This window comes from Chanodichthys erythropterus, chromosome 16, assembly GCF_024489055.1.
Source record: "Chanodichthys erythropterus isolate Z2021 chromosome 16, ASM2448905v1, whole genome shotgun sequence".
NCBI classification, from domain to species: domain Eukaryota; kingdom Metazoa; phylum Chordata; class Actinopteri; order Cypriniformes; family Xenocyprididae; genus Chanodichthys; species Chanodichthys erythropterus.
Genome location: NC_090236.1, coordinates 12,005,915 through 12,018,574, shown reverse-complemented (window position 1 = coordinate 12,018,574; position 12,660 = coordinate 12,005,915). Strand labels below are relative to the sequence as shown.

Sequence of the window (12,660 nt, the reverse complement as noted above, 5' to 3'; positions counted from 1 at the left end):
CCTGGAACCTCTCGACGACTGTATTTACAGCGTCGCCGAAGAGGCCCACAGGGGACAGCTTTGTCTCGCTCCCTTATGTCCGAGAGGTTCAGCCACAGATGTCTCTCCGTGGCCTCCTCACATGCTGGGGAAGAGGATGGCGGGTCCTCTTCCCCAGTCTCGACGCTCAGCACATCAACCTCCTCGGAGGAAGAGAGGTGAAGCGCCGATGCCTCTCTCCGGGGGGAAGAAACCGCAACGCGTGCTTCCGCCGCCTGAGAAGAGACAATGGGGCTGGCGGGTAAAGGGCGAGATAAGGCTGGGCCCGTCTCAAACCCCTCCGCCAGCTCCATCTGCGAACCCCACGATGACAGCCGGTGCTGCGCCTCAGCAGCAGCAGGACCCGACCCGCGGGGAACGCTCGCCGAGGCACCCTCCTTGAAGAGTGCCCGGCGAGATCTCAACACTCTGAGGGTTAGTCTCTCGCAATGCACGCAGACACCTCCCTCGAGAGCTGCCTGGGCATGCTCAACCCCCAGACAAATGTGTGTGGTGTTAGTGCAACTCTTGTCCTCAGACGAAGAGATATTTTGTCAAGAAATACGGGACAAACAACACCAAATAAGACAGACAAGATAACATAGAGCGCTTTGTTGAAGACACAGAAGCTAGCGTGCTCTGCATCCGGGTATGCTTTATAGTTTCCTGGTCCGTGACGTCACCCGTCTCTGACGTCTCGCTACGCGATTGGTTAGATACATGAGTGCTTCAGTGACGACATCACTCAGAAGGTTCCCAATGCGTTACCACGCAGCGTCGACAGTTCCCACGAAAGGGAACTTTTTAGCACATAGAGACCCAATAAGCTTTACGGACGTTTGTGTGACTGTAAAACGGCCTTTCATTCTGCATGACCGCACTGTTTAATAGCTCAGCAATTTAGGAACAGTTTTGGCCGAGTTGGTCACATATCAGTAGAAGAAGAAACCCAATCCTCCTTAGTCTCCTTGTCCTTCACACTGTGAATAAAGAAGAACTCTTCATTGCTCAGGGGTCACTGACCTCAGACCTGCATCGCTCCACTGACCGCTTTCTGCTGACCATGCTTATTTTATCATTGTACTGCCAGGTATGAATTATGGACCAATGATGAGTCGAATTAAGATGAACTGACAGTATTTTCTCTGACAGATACAGACATTTATAACTTCAAATCCAGATAAAAATCACCATTTATCAAGGTTCAGGCTTAACTGTTTTATTGATGCTTTGGAAATAATGTATGAAAAACAGTAATGTAAACAATAATGCACCCTGAAAGAAATACCAAAGGATGAATATACATTATGTGAACAGAGTTTGTCATTTCAATCAGGAAGAGTTTTTAATGCCATCCACTTTTAATGTACTGGAAAAGTTGTGTTTGCATCAAATCAAGAAGATACAACCATTTAAAGATTAACTTTAAATAACCGTGCGGGAGGCTTATGGGAAATGTGCCACTTAGATTTGTCTTTGCCCTCCAATTGTTCCCGTCTGAACAATGAAGACATTACTCACGTCCCGCCGAGACTGGAGACTCTTTACGGTTTCTAATGTTTCGATTCTGGGAATCTGGGAATGGTTCACCTTTCTTTTATAACCCTTTTCAGAGCTGATGATTAGAAATTTTGTTTTATTAAGACCCTTTCTTTATAGTTCTGTCCTGGTGTGACATTTAAACTTACACAGTATGTCTATAGGTCTTTGTATACTCAGTAAAATATTAAAATCATCATAATCATATCAGTTAGATTTCCTTTATCACATTTAAGTGAACGCACATGTCTCTTGACCATGATAACACGTCATTATCATTAGTCATAATGATTGTAATAACGGTGATTAGAATGAATCGTCTTTGTTGAATTTTGACAGTGACGTTTGAAAGGTTTCGATCCTCCGTAATGGAATGAAATGACATCCATTTGTCTTGTAGAAATGGGAGATGTGTGTTGTTTTTCCTTTTTCTTTCTAAAAATAGATACTCATAACATTTGCGCCTGCACATTCATCCTCCCAGTAGGTTTGTTGTGGACATTATATTGGTGTGATTTGAATGAACTTTAACTACAGAGAGTCTGTCAGTGTAATATTGAGTTGACTCCTGTCTGTAACAGTACTTCAGTCTCTAAGGCCGTTCAATACCTAATTACTCTCCTAATTTGCTAAGAACACAGTCTGACGTATTGATTTGTGATTACTGTAAATAATACTGACACATCTGAAGTTGAGGTGATTTTGCGGATGTCAGACACAAGTGCTTATGGCAATTGATGTGCATTGTCCCTTTTAAAATAAAATAAAATAAACATAAAGCAATAGGCCATGCTTTGCAGTGATTTTACCATGGTTAAGAGTGCCTAAAACCCCCTTTACCATAGTAAACTACAGCTTAAATGTGAACTTGATTAAGATAATTTATAGCAACTTAAAATATTCTGATGTTAAATCAATGTATTAATTCTATCAATATGACTATTGGTTTCAGTTAATGTTTTTAATATATTTTTAAATATTTATTTTATTTTTAAATTATTGTTTATAACAAATTTTAATTATTTGTGTTTGAATTTCTTATTTGTTTGGATAAAAATGGTTAATATATGTATGTATTAAATAAATGTATTAATTATATTAAAATGACTATATTTGGTGTCAGTTAATTGTAAAATAAATTATATATATATATATATATATATATATATATATATATATATATATATATATATATATATATATATATATATATATATATTTTATTTTATAATTATCTTTAATTGTTTATTTATTTTTAAATTATAATAATATATTAATTTGGTTGAATTAAAAAATGGTTAATGAATTGTTAAATAAACATTTTAATTTATTTATATTAAAATGTATTAATAAAAGTTCATTTTTATGCATGTATTTCTGTTTAAATATTTTCTATTCATTTTTTAACAATTGTTTTATTTATTTATTTTTTAAATTATTATTATTTTTAATTTGGTTAATATATTGTTAAATGTGTTAATTTTATATATATATAAATAATATATATATATATATATATATATAAATAATTTATAATATTATAAAATTTTAAATATAATAAAATTATAAAATATTATTATATTATAAAATATAATATAAAATATAATATATTATAAAATATAATATATATATAATATATATATATAATTTGTAATTTTTTAAAATTATTTATTTTTATTTGGTTGAATTAAAAAAATTTAATATTTGTTGCACATAATGTCAGGGCTTATTTTGTCCAGCTATGTTCATTATTGCAAAATAAACCCATAAAGTGGAGGGGTCTTGTATCACCCTGAGTTTTTTTTTTTTAATATAATATTTTAATGTTTTCATTTTTATGCAACTTAGAAATGAGCTAAATAAAATTAAAGCCGAAAGAGCAAAGGCTAATTGAAGTTAGAAGAGCGGTTCTCTTTAAATAGACCCTCTTGCTCTTTTTAAAGATTACGTGTCATCTCATCACATTAATCATCTAGACTCATTAATTCCGTCTTCCTCAGAGTAGCGCAGGAATGACCTACAGTGACCCTGTAGTTTGACAAAGAAATTCACCTCTGCTCTTGTCATTGTTTTATGAAAGCAGGGAGTTATCGCCGAATCTCTCTGTGCTTTCAAAGTCAGTGCGCTGGAAAATTATAGACAATGGGTAGTAAACCTTTATCTTTTCTATTTACCAGGTTCAAGTTGGGAGAAGTCAATACGACAGATTGGTTTCGAGAGGTGAGTCCAAGCGCTTATTTTAATCGGCAGCCTGTAAATTGCCTGAGAAACACTTTATTATTTGTTTCATTTCATGCGTTTATCAAACTCTCACATTGCTCTTGTGAATGTGAAAGGTTTTTAATTGAAAATGTTTTTACTGTGTGAAATCTTTTTGGCCTGGCTTTTACAACAACTTTTTATAGCAGACACTAAACCTACAACAAGCACTACAAAAACATCCCAGATTATTGATTGAGTTTTTATTGAATGCTGTGAGGGGGAAAAGAGAAGGTATTGTTGCTATCAGAAGTTTGATGGTAGTTTTGTGCCATTGCCTGTTATGTTACATACAGTATACTGCCTACTATTTCTTTATAAAATAATATGTAAAAACACTTTATGCAGTGATACACATAATAAACAGTCATATGCTCAATTGTTACATGCATGAACTCTTTATGTTGCTTGTTATCATATTATTTAAAATGTTCAGCCTTCTGGTTCATTTATCACATTGAGGACATTGATGATAAATTATGATGCTTTCATTTTCATTAAAGCTGCACTGCTGTTTAAAAGTTTGGGGTCAGTAAGATTTATTTGAAAGAAGATGCTTTCCAGGGTTGCTATTATTTGATCAAAATATAGTAAAAAATTTGGAAGCTTGTTTCCGCCATGAAATACAAAGTAAAAAAAGGTAGTTGCGTCTTTTTAACTCACAATTCTGATTTTTTTTTCTCAGGATTGCGAGTTTTAAAGTCATAATTGTGAGTAATAAAGTCATGTTATAAAGTTATAATTGCAAGTTATAAAGTCATAATTGTGAGTTATAGTCAGAATTGCATGATATAAAGTCAGAATTGCGAATTATAAAGTCAGAATTATAAGCTATAAAGTCATAATTGTGTGATTTTTATTTTCTTATTTAGTGTCGGAAACAAGCTTCCATAAAAAACAGTAATCTCTCTCTCTCTCTCCCTCTCTCTCCATATATATATATATATATATATATATATATATATATATATATATATATATCATATCATATCATATATATATATATATATATATATATATATATATATATATATATATATATATATATATATATATATATATATATATATATTTATATATATATTCCAATATGCTGATTGGAATGGAAACAATATTAATTTTTTTGTGATACACTATTATTCAAGAGTTTGGAGTGAGTGAGATTTAAAAAAAAACTACTTTTATTCAGCAAGGATGCATTAAATTGATCAAAAATGACAGTCAAGACATTTAATGCTAAAAAAGATTTCTGATTCAAATGAATGCTGTTCTTTTTCAACATTGATAATAATAATGAACGTTTCTTGAGCAGCAAATCATCATATTAGAATGATTTCTGAAGGATCATGTGACACTGAAGACCGGAGTAATGATGCTGAAAATTCAAATTCAGCTTTGATCACAGGAATAAATTACATTTTAAAATATATTCATATAGAAAACAATTATTTTAAATCATAATAATATTCCACAATATTATTGCATTCATTTTTACTGTATTTTGGTTCCTTGCTGAACATAAGAGACGTTGAAATGCAATTAAAAAAAAAATAATAATCTTAATTATTTCAAACTTCTAACCGGTACTGTAAGTCAAAATAATAATAATAAAAAAATATGACCCATTTAAAGATTCAAATTTTTTTCAAGTAGTGCGGCCTAAAGAAACTGCCTTAAGAATGGTTTTCTGGTACGATACTGTAAGGATATCACTTGTTATCACTTGTTTTTCAAAATCACTTAAAACCGTGTAATCGTGCCCACACTAAAGGGATGAGTTTTTAAGTGTTTTTAAGTACTTCAGCAAACAGAGACAGATAACATTACGCTCCACTTACACTGCGGCCAGCTGTCTGCCGTCCACCAGCGCGGCTCCAAACTTCACCCTCCAAACCAGCCGTTTTCCATGATGAACACCAAACCCAATTAAACCTGACCCACTGTTGACAGCCCAATTTTTCAAAGCCTACCTTGATGTTTGTGTTCGCTGGCCTGACTGTGATTCTATTAAGTGCGGTTTCCTGAGTGCGGGAATCTCGACCTGCACCTTTTTCCAAGCAGCGCTGGTCGGATGGCTCGATTCAACATAAGTGGCAGGAAGTTCAGCTGTAAACCGTTTATTCTCCTAATTGACCTGTTAGTTGAGCGAAGGCATTTATCCGTGACATAGCGGCCCAATGATGTCTCTCTGCTCCACGGACCGGCAGGGAATCACAGTACAGGAGTCAATCACATGAGCACAACGGAGTTGATGCAGGAGTGATTGTGATGTGGGTGTTTGAGGAAAATCATTGTTACAAGCAAAAATTTAGGCGAAAGAGGCAGAGATCACTTAATGCTTGTACTATGTTGAGGCCTTGTGGGTCAATTTGACCCAAAATACAAAATTAAGGTGTCAGAAATTGGTTAACCTAAGATTTTTCTTTTTTTTTTTGTGACAATTGCTCATTTAGGGTCATGAACATGCCTTCAAAGTTTTGACACTCTGAAATATTGTGGAAGGCGTGTACAAAATTTCTGATGATTTTGATGTTTGCGGGTCAATTTGACCTGTAATCTCATTATTACCCACAGCTGCACAGACCCCACCCCCCCAAAAAAGAGAGAAAAAGTTGATGTATTTTTCATGTCAGTTTCTCAGTTACCCTCTGAGAGTATTTAAATTTACATCCGTGTGTTTGGCAGACACTTTTATCCAAAGAAATTTGCACTGCGTTATAGGCGTACGTTTTTTCAGTTCAAGAATGTTATTATCACTGGGAATCGAACAAATGATTTTAGCTTTGCTTACGCCATACTCTACTGTTTGAGCTTCAGGAAAGCACACAACAATGAAACAAAAACATTTAAAATTAAAAAAAAAAAAAATCTAAATTTTACATATAAAAAGTAGTTACAAAACTGTTTATAATCATAAACAAATGTTTAAAAAATAGCTGTTAAATGCAGTTTTAAAAATAAATTGTTGTAATGTGTGAGAAGTATTAATATGAAAGCTTGTTTCTGCCACAGAATAAAAAAATAAAAAAGGTAATTGTGACTTTTTATCTTGCAATTCTGACTTTTTTCTCAGAATTGCATTTGCAAGATATAAACTTTTTTCTCAGTATTTCATGATATAAGCTTGCAATTGCGAGTTATAATGTCAGAATTGCGATAAACTCGCAATTCTTTTTTCTCAGAATTGCATTTGCAAGATATTTTTTTTTTCTTAGAATTGCTATTTATTATTTTATTTTATTTTATTTTATTTTATTTTATTTTATTTTATTTTATTTTATTTTATTTTATTTTATTTTATTTTATTTTATTTTATTTTATTTTATTTTATTTTATTTTATTTTATTTTATTTTATTTTATTTTATTTTATTTTATTTTATTTTATTTTTAAACCCTGATCCAACAATATGGAAATGAATGTGGCAAAAAAAGTCAGAGATCATTGGCGGTTTCACTATGTTTAAAATCTGTAAAAAATCATGCTGCATTTTTTTGTGCAAGATAACAAAACAGTATAATTCAGTTAAATTCAATTCACATTTATTTGTACAGCGCTTTATATCGTTTCAAAGCAGCTTTACAGAAAATGCATGTTTCTACATTACATAATGCCCATTTGTCAATAAATGTACTGTTCTATAATGATACAAATCATGCAGTTATCATGTATTAATTTAGGCAGAAACGATGAGCTCATTTAAGCAAATATTACAAGTTTAATTTGAGTCATTTTGGCATGAAAGAAAAGTTTACTTTAGGCAAAGAAACCGAAAATAGTAGCGCCAAAATAAATTCTAAGCTTTTCATTTTGAGTGTTTTTTAAGTGATACGCGTGTAAATTTGGTGCAAATACTGTAAAATTAGCTGTTTACTCAAACCTTATTAGACTGTATCAAACACATCTTGTGATGTCTAGTTCCAGTTGAGTCATGCATCTCTGTTGTATTTCTAGATGCATGCATAATAAATGATTTAGTTCACCTGGAGCAATGTTTAATGTTGTTTCTAACTGATTATATATTGTATAATCATTCCATACATCAGAGGTCCTTGTGTTCACCATATGTTTCCCTTTAATAAGGGCATGAATAACTGCTCTTCTTTGTCTGAATGATGGTGAAACTGATCAACAAAACACTGGCACCTTCATTCAAACCTGTTTTGACTAAATCAACCTAACACAGACGATAGCACTTTGAAAAAAGACTAAATTTCACTGTTGTGTGAGTTTCAGAAGAACCCAGTATGTGTTTTATGGGAAATATTTATACTCCTTTAATATGGTGCAAGGCAGATTTTATTGAACTGGGTGGGGAAGCACATAAAATGGCGTATTCTAGCACACAACAGATGTGTAAGAAGCTCGAACTGGAAAATGTTTGGAAAACGGCATTCTCGCAAATGTTTTCCGCCCTCACAGATGGCGTGCGGTTTAATAGGAATTCTGGCGACAGTAGTTTGTTTGTTATAGTCACGATTACCTGTAACAGGTTCATGTGAATTCATGTGAATCATGTGTGCACTTTTTCACAAAGATATATGTGGAAATATAATCAATATAGATTAAAAGAAGGCTCTGTGTGTTAATCTCTCTCTGCTTGTGTATTTGTAGTGTTATTGGTGCAGATGCAGGCAATGGTATCCGAATTTTCCTCCCGGATATCGGGATGTTCATGGCGAGCCTGTCCGTGTGGCTGCTGTGCAGAAAGCTGGTTCACAAGCGGCCGAGTGAGGAGATGGCTCAGGACAACCACGACTTTGAGCACGAGGAGAAGGTGGGTCAGAGTTACGACATGCCTTATGGAGTACTCAAACACACACCTGTGTTACTCAGATACACGCATGCACACAAACACTGAGAACATGTGCTCTCCAGACGCGAGGTTCAGCTGGCGCCTCTGCTGCAGTCTGACGCTTTTCAAACACAATGATGAACGTTCATGGAACTTTCCAGCATTAATGGATACTTATTATATATTCATATCATATAATTAGGGAGTTCTTATGATTATGATAATTATTAATAATGTATGATCAATTTATCAAACCCAACTCTACCAGCTGAGCGCATCCTATTTAATCTTACACTAAGAAAACAAGTGCCTGGGACAATATTTAAGTATATACTTTCGTGTTATTATTCAAATATATCTGACCTAATAATAAAAATGTCTATTATTAATATTATTATTATTATTATTCATTTGTATTTTATTATCAATTTATCAAACCCAACTCTACCAGTTGAGCTACTGTAACTTTAATAATTATAATGATGATAATAATAATTATAATTTGTCTGTTTTATTAACATTTTTTTTTTAAACCCAACTCTATCAGCTGAACTACTCAACTTAAGAGTACTGTGATTATTACACTCTAAAAAATGCTGGGTTAAAAACAACCCAAGTTGGGTTGAAAATGGACAAACCCAGCAATTGGGTTGTTTTAACCCAGCGGTTGGGTTAAATGTTTGCCCAACCTGCTGGGTAGTTTTATTTAACTCAACTATTGTTTAAAAATTACTGTATTGCTTAATTAAAATTAACCCAAAGTATGTTGGAAATGAACATTTATTAAAGTTCAGTGAATAATTATTAAACAATAAACATTTATTAAATTGCTTATTAATACATTTATATTAATAAACTATTAAATTTATATTAATTAAATATTAAAGCTTATTAATAAACATTCACCTTTTGTCTATTATTGTTGTCTCTAATTGCATCTGGTTTTTAATTTCCCAACTATTTTGGGATCATTTTAAGCTAGCCATATAGCAATTTTTAACAATAGTTGGTTTAAATAAAACTACCCAGCAGGTTGGGCAAACATTTGACCCAACCGCTGGGTTAAAACAACCCAATCGCTGGGTTTGTCCATTTTCAACCCAACTTGGGTTGTTTTTAACCCAGCATTTTTTAGAGTGTAATCTTACTTGATTTTAATATGATTATTAATAATAAGTTTTTACCAAACTCATTCTTTTCCATTTTCCCATTGCATGTTAGCTAGGAGAGGCATTTATTTTAAATAAAATTAAGAAAATATTTGAAAAGTAGACAAAGTGTTTAAAGATTATTTGATTGTGGGAATAAAGCGTTTAACATGTAGGGTTAGGAGTAGGTGAAGGGTCCATGTGTTCATTTGGTCACACTTTAGTTTAGGGCACAATTCTCACTATTAACTAACTAGTAACTTTTACCTCAATAAACTCCTAATTACTGCTTATTAATAGTTAGTAAGATAGTTGTTAAGTTTAGGTATTTGGTAGAATTTAGGGATGTAGAATATAATCATGCAGAATAATGCATTAATTTGCACTTTATAAGTACTAATAAGCAGCCAATATCCTAGTAATATGTATGCTAATAAGCAACTAGTTAGTTGTGAGAATTGGACCCTGAACTAAAGTGTTACCAAACATTCGTCTTACATAATAAAATAATTTCTCATAAACTCAAAAACAGTCAGCAGGATAATGTAAAGTCAGCAATTCATTATCACACACCAAAAAAGAGTATACATTTATTCTGCAACATTTATCCCTTACATGATTATGATCACATGAATTAAAGTTTGCATGCCAACCGGCAGCAGAAGTGTTGTTAAAGAACTTTACTATGTGAAATGCCATAATCACATCTTTGTGAACCCCACCCCAGTAACATCTTTCCAAGTTTTTGTTTTCCCAGAGTGAAAATCTTAACAGAACTCACTGTTTTTTTTATAAGATCAGATTTATGTTATTGGATGAGGAGAGGCAAGTTCTTTGACTAGACTTGTAAACCAGCTTATAAGTATATTATATTATCATGTAGCAGCTTGATACCATTAGCAAAAATGTTTGGGTCCAGGGACCTCCTATAGGGTAGAAAATATTCCAAGGATCCCCTCATAATTATAACAGTGATTAAACCCAGCGAGAGTAATGAACACAATATGCTTGTCTTATTGGTGCAAATGTTCCCCATCTGTAAATATGCACTTTTCAATAATACTACATTTTCCGGAAAATAAGCACCTGAGTAGTCACACTGGGTCAAAAGTTGTTGATAGATAAAAAAAAAAAAAAACACAGATAAATAGCATTGCTGTATCACATTTTATTATTACATTCAAAAAAATGTAAATCACTGTTAAATTAAACTAAATGTTCACAAACAATATAAACGTGCATTTTATTTCCCCCTCACTCAACAACAAATCCTTTCAATTTAATAGTATTCCGAATGAATTCACAAAACAAGAATGAAAAATATAAGTAGCCTATAAAATAAACATAAATAATGTGTGGCATTCGTTACAAACAACATCTATTTTACAGCCTGAATGAATTGATTTAAAGTGAAACTGAAACTGGCATTGAGTTCCTCTCATACAAATCCAAAAGATTACATATTTGCATGTACTTGGATGCTAAACTGTTACTTATTATGTAATCAAGGCTTTGTACTTCACTCGATTCCCTGTAACCACGTAAAACAGAATCCTTCACATGCACAATAATGTGTTTAGAATAGAGCAGTGTGATGGTAGGACAGTGGTCACACTGACCGGCACAGCCTACATGTTGTACAACAGACCATTTAAATTGAGTCAAATAATATTTTCTATGTTTGGATGACTGCATTTTTAGTTTGCTGATGAATAGGCTGTGATGTCCAGTTAGAAATGCTTGAACTGATATGTTGTTGGTGTGCTTCAACTTAAAATTCTTCATAATTTAGGCCGTGTGTCCTCCAAAGCATTTTTTCCGAGGCTAGTGTATTTTTTCAGTTGTTTTCAATGGAAGTGCCATGTTTTAAAAATGCCAGGAGTGAAACGAAGTGCTGAGTGCCTATTTCACACTGAAGTGCTGAGTTGCTCCAAAGTTGAAGAATGCTCAACTTTGGGTAAAACGCAGTGCTCATCACTGTCACTTTGTACTCCAATCAGAGTGGAAGAGAGGCGGGACAAATGCAACACAGACCAACCATCACATTCTGCTCAACAGATGAAACAACTAATACAATAAAGGAAGAAAATAATTTAAAACAATGGACAGAGCAAATACTTTACATTGTATCGACATTTTTATATAGAAACAATACAGAAACAAACTATCTGTGAAATGAGATACTAGTAACACTTTCTGCCGTCTCGGTCTCCGTGAACTTCTTTCTGGAGCACGTCACAAAAATGAACCAAAACACAGCGAATACTTGTAACACAGACATGAGAAATATGTGTATAAAACACGTATGTGTAAAAACCTTTAAATTGCTACTTTTTGCTTATCTATTAATCATTATCTTTGAAATATAAGTCGCAGCACATTTTAGATGATAAAAAAATATGACATTGTTCTATCGATCGTTCAATCTATCTATTGTTCTATCTATATATCGTTCTATCTATCTGTCATTCCATCCATCCATCCATCCATCCATCCATCTATCCAGTATTTTGTTTAAAGGTTGATGAGCTGTAATACTAGGAGATATAAATAAAGTGAGAAAGTTGAGGCTAGAGGTTTAAAGAATTGCTTCATGCTGTAGCTAAACGTTTACTGGTGTTTAGCAGTATGTGCTACCGTGAGCAGGAAGTTGTTTCCTGTCCTGAAGGCCATACATATGGAGCCATTAAAGCTAGATGAGGCTTATTGTTTATTTGTGAATCTATGTGTGAGATCATAGTTAATCTAAACCAGATTTAACAGCACTTAAACAGATAAATGTTCTTGAAATGGACTACAATACCACTTACTGCAAACTGTTTAGTATATACTGTTTACTGATAGTATATCTAGTATGTCAGACAGTATACAGCATGCATTGATAAACATTTTGTTCTATTTT

General features: G+C 33.1%; 1 protein-coding gene across 5 annotated transcripts in view; it reads left to right on the top strand.

The window, feature by feature from the left end:
- The window catches only part of LOC137002469 (piezo-type mechanosensitive ion channel component 2), a 101,285-nt gene that overhangs the window by 23,495 nt on the left and 65,130 nt on the right, over nucleotides 1-12,660 (top strand). For all 5 annotated transcript variants that reach the window (XM_067362150.1, XM_067362147.1, XM_067362148.1 and 2 more), the window contains exons 4-5: nucleotides 3,735-3,777; nucleotides 8,430-8,592. In XM_067362150.1, the coding sequence (XP_067218251.1) occupies nucleotides 3,735-3,777; nucleotides 8,430-8,592 (206 nt within the window). The remainder of the gene's footprint in view (nucleotides 1-3,734; nucleotides 3,778-8,429; nucleotides 8,593-12,660) is intronic.